At 44.6% G+C, this 4,251-nt stretch overlaps 1 protein-coding gene across 1 annotated transcript in view; it reads left to right on the top strand.

The window, feature by feature from the left end:
* The window catches only part of Art4 (ADP-ribosyltransferase 4 (Dombrock blood group)), a 12,838-nt gene extending 9,699 nt beyond the window's left edge, over positions 1–3,139 (top strand). The window contains exon 3 of the mRNA XM_031383687.1: positions 113–3,139. Within this exon, the coding sequence (XP_031239547.1) occupies positions 113–225 (113 nt within the window). The 3' untranslated portion in view covers positions 226–3,139. The remainder of the gene's footprint in view (positions 1–112) is intronic.
* The last annotated feature ends 1,112 nt before the right edge of the window (positions 3,140–4,251 follow it).

The following is a 4,251-nucleotide window of genomic DNA, read 5'->3' as shown; positions in this document are numbered from 1 at the left end:
GATTTCTCTGCTCTATAGGAGCATGCTTGACTCTATTTTGGGACTAGGTTAAGAATTTTTATTCTACACCACCGAGCTCATCTCTAAGTTGTGTCTTCTTTGCTTTTCACAGCTTCCAGCAAGAAGTACACCCCTGCTCCAATGGTCATCGTTTGCCTCTTGTTGGTCACTGTTGTTATCTCATCCAAAAGCAGAGAGCAAAGACATCTACTGGCTCCTTTTTAAAGGAAATAAACTTTTTGCTCCTATTTTTGTTACCAGAATCTGAAGCCCACACTTCTCACGATACCACAGAAGATATGAGAGACAGAAAAGTTTGTGGGGGGGAAAAAAAACCTAAGTTCAAATCCAGCCCTAAATAAGGCAGAAAACTGTCTGAAATCCCTACCTAAAGGGATTTAGGCTACTTTTTCCTGTTGCTGTCACCAAAACCAACCATAGAAGCCCAAACAAAGTTCAGGATGAAAACTTCACTTGACTTATAAACGAACGGAACATCATAGCCAGGGTTGTTTGGTACCAGAAGCACCGAGACCTCCTGAAGCAGATACCAGGCAGGATATCAACTCTCAAGGCCCGCCCCTCGTGACTCACTTCCTCCAGCAAGGCTCCGCCTCCTGAAGATTCCACAGCCATGAGAAATAATGCCACCAGGAGGAAACAAAGGACTCAACACATGAGACATGTTTAACATTCAAACCACAGCCAGGTCTTAGCGTTCCGTGCGCTCTTCCAGGAGAGGACATGGGGGTCCAGGCAGACAAGGACAGAATAGCCGTGGCCCTGAGAACGCTGCTCTGGCCTCCACAGGCAGACAAGGGCAGAATAGCTCTGCCCTGAGAAGGCTGCTCTGGCCTCCACAGGAACCTCACAAAGGAGAGGACCACTCTCCTGCAGCCAGTCAACCAGAACTGAGAAAGGCTCTTATCCCACTACTACTGAAAGCCACACATGGCATCTTCCTTGCCAGGGCCATTTGCCCTTTCCGGTCTCTGGGCCTTTGTCTTACCCAGTCAAGACACCCAAGGACACCACTTGCCCATTACTTGGCCAGAGATCCATGACAAAATGACAATCCAATGACAGCCTATGAGACGGAATTAGGGTAGGTTTTCAAAATTAGTTTTAGGAGCGCAGAAGTCAGAATGCCTGCTTTGAGTAATTCCAAAAGCAGAGCATGCACTCTGAGTTGCTTGTAGCTATGTCCAAGAGACAAGAATCTGTCTCCCTGAGAAACTAACTCAGTGGAGGCAGTGCTAAGAAACAAAAAGAAGATGGGCGAGAGTGCTCGATGAACCTCCAGCGCCAAATTGTGCCTGAGCCATATACAGTCAGCTCCATCATTTCATGAATCAATTAAATGATGTCTGTGCCAATGCAGGGTAGCTATGTTTTCTATCTCAAGCAATTGGAGCGGTTCAGGTGAGTACGGACTTGCACTGTTTGTTTTTAAAATTGGTGATCCTAAGTAGTAACAAATCAAAGAGCCAGTAGAGAGGCAAACGGTCTTTCTCCAGAGATTTTTTTTAGCTTTCAAGATCAGATCAGTGTGCTCACAAAGTAGAAGGCACGTGGAAACCAGAGAGAGAGAGAGAGAGAGAGATGGGATGCGTTTGTGTGAGAAGTCTTAGGCAGTGGAGAGAGACAGAAAAGGAAACTGGAGGCTGATCTCAACAGACCTGATTGTTTACTTCAGAACAGGGTGGGACAGACACTCCCGAGGGAAAGGGATGGTGGTGTCCAGGCAAGTCTCTTCATGGGGGTGGGGTGGGGTGGAGTGGGGTGGGGGTATTGCCTGCACCCACAAGGGGATAAAGCAGTTCCAAAATCTCTCCTTCCATGGGCTTAGGATGCAGCCACGGGGCAGCATTGAGGTGCCAGGAGCAGGACAAATGATTGCCCGTTATGCAGCCACAGGAGCCAGCACCTCTGGCTCTCCATTCTCTCTGTCCTCCCTCTCTGTGATCGGCTGACACAGCAAGGTCATTTGTAGGCACCCTGTCTCATGACATTCTACCAGTTAGTAAAAACGTCATCCATGCCTGTAAGAAGCTCCTACATGCATATCCCCAAAACATTATTAAAAATTGGGATGTAGGCATGTTAACCTTACCGACTAGATGGAAAGCTTTCTTTTCAAATCTGTATAGAAAACTATCTGCTGTCAGGAGAGGATGTGTGTGAAAGTCGAGGTGAGAAGATATTTGAGCTTCATTATGCACTAGGAGATACAGAGTATAAACGACCAAAATTCAGAACTGGAAACATTTTCCACCCTTCCCCTCAGGAAGTACACAGTGTAAATGTAGACCTGACCTCCAAGGCCGGGCTACTGAGGTACATGGAGGGAGGCGTCTGGGGGCAACTTTGAGCTTTTGAGCTGACTACATGTGACATTCTCAGCCCCTTAAAGAAGATTAAGATAAAAAGTAGCAGAAATGGAAATCAACTCTTGTGCCCCAGAGAGGAGTATGGCAGGGGCTGGGCTACAATTCAAGCAACAGAATGGATAGCTAGTGATGTTAACCACCTGTTGGATGTTCAGTCTTCAACACACTGTTTACAAGTGGGAAATCCCAGACTACCAGGACTGTCTTAGGTAGGGTCTCTATTGCTGCAGCAAAGCACAGTGACCAAAGAAACTTGGAGAGGAAAGGGTTTATTTGGCTTATTTTGACTTATTTATAAGTCACTGAGCTGTGATTTTGTTGCCAGAATGTGACTGGTTGAATCTCATTAAAAATATCAAACTAATTGTATGAAGTTGGAAGCGTACCAATCTTACTTTGTAAATTCTGATTTCTTTTCACCATTCATATGTAATGCTGAACCACTTGTAGATTTGATTTCGTTGTTGTTGTCTACTGCATTTAGGGAGCATTCTAATATGCTAGTTGAATACTTGAACCATATGTCCAGTTAGATCACTGTTTAGAATTTGCCATAGAGTACACTGCCTGCCTTAAGTGAGGAAATCAAAGTGCTGTTACCAAGTTCAAGATCAAAAAAGGTTTATAGAACAGAGTAATCCTGGTTCCCCATTGAACCGGAAGATACTTTATATTGTCCTATTAGTGTTATAATGAACATAGAATACATCTTTGATGTGTTGTTCCTGGCAATAAATTTTGAAAAGTAATATTTATTAATTTTTTTGAATGAAAACATGGAAAAAAAACCCACTTCCACAGCACAGTTCATCATCAAAGGAAGTCAGGACAGGAACTCAAACAGAGCAGAAACCTGGAGGCAGGACCTGATGAAGAGGTCATGGAGTGCTGCTTACTGGCCTGGTAGAATTTACTCGGTTTGTTTTCTAATAGAATCCAGGACCGTGAGCCTAGGGATGGCATGACTCAGTTGAGGTCTTCCCCATCAATCACTTAAGAAAATGCTTTACAGGCTTGCCTACAACCCAATCTTGTAGAGGCGTTTTTTTTTAAAATCTTTTTTTTTTAAGGATTTATTTATGTATATAAGTACACTGTCGCTGTCTTCAGACACCCCAGAAGAGGGTATCAGATCTCATTACAGATGGATGTGAGCCACCATGTGGTTGCTGGGAATTGAACTCAGGACCTCTGGAAGAGCAAACAGTGCTCTTAACCGCTGAGCCATCTCTCCAGCCCCGAGGCGTGGTTTTTTAATTGATGTTACCTCCTCAGATGTATATAAAACTATCCAATTCATAGAACAAGAATTTCCACAAATAATTCCTGTCAAGCTTTGCATAGGGTCTATCAGGGAGACAGCTTTGCAATGAGCCCTGGAAAGGTTACAGTGAAATGACACTGAAGGAAAAGAAGCCACCCAACATCTGGCATATAGTCGTTTTTTTGTGTCCTATAAATACATGTATTGATCTGTGTGATATGCAAAGTATCTTGGGCGTTAGAAGTTGAGAATAGGGAGGGAAGGTGGTTCCGCAGGGAAAGGTGCTCGCTGTACAGCTTAACAACCCAGATTTCATCTCTGGAGCTCATGTGAAGAGCCAGATATGGTCATGCACATCAGCAAGCTCAGTACTTCTACAGTGAGATGGGAAACAGAGACAGAAGGACAGCCATGAAGCTTTTGGGAGGCCTGCTGAACAGAAACATCAGAAAGATCTAGCCTTAAACACAAGGTGAGAGGGGAAATCAACTTCCAAAGGTTACCTTCTGATGGCCACATGCATGCCACGGGCATGCCCACAATAACACACACACACACACACACACACACACACACACACACACACAGAGTAGTAGC

The sequence above is a fragment of the Mastomys coucha genome, unplaced genomic scaffold, assembly GCF_008632895.1.
Source record: "Mastomys coucha isolate ucsf_1 unplaced genomic scaffold, UCSF_Mcou_1 pScaffold20, whole genome shotgun sequence".
NCBI classification, from domain to species: domain Eukaryota; kingdom Metazoa; phylum Chordata; class Mammalia; order Rodentia; family Muridae; genus Mastomys; species Mastomys coucha.
The sequence above is the reverse complement of the archived record's forward strand: the minus strand, read 5'-3'. Positions and strand labels throughout refer to the sequence as shown.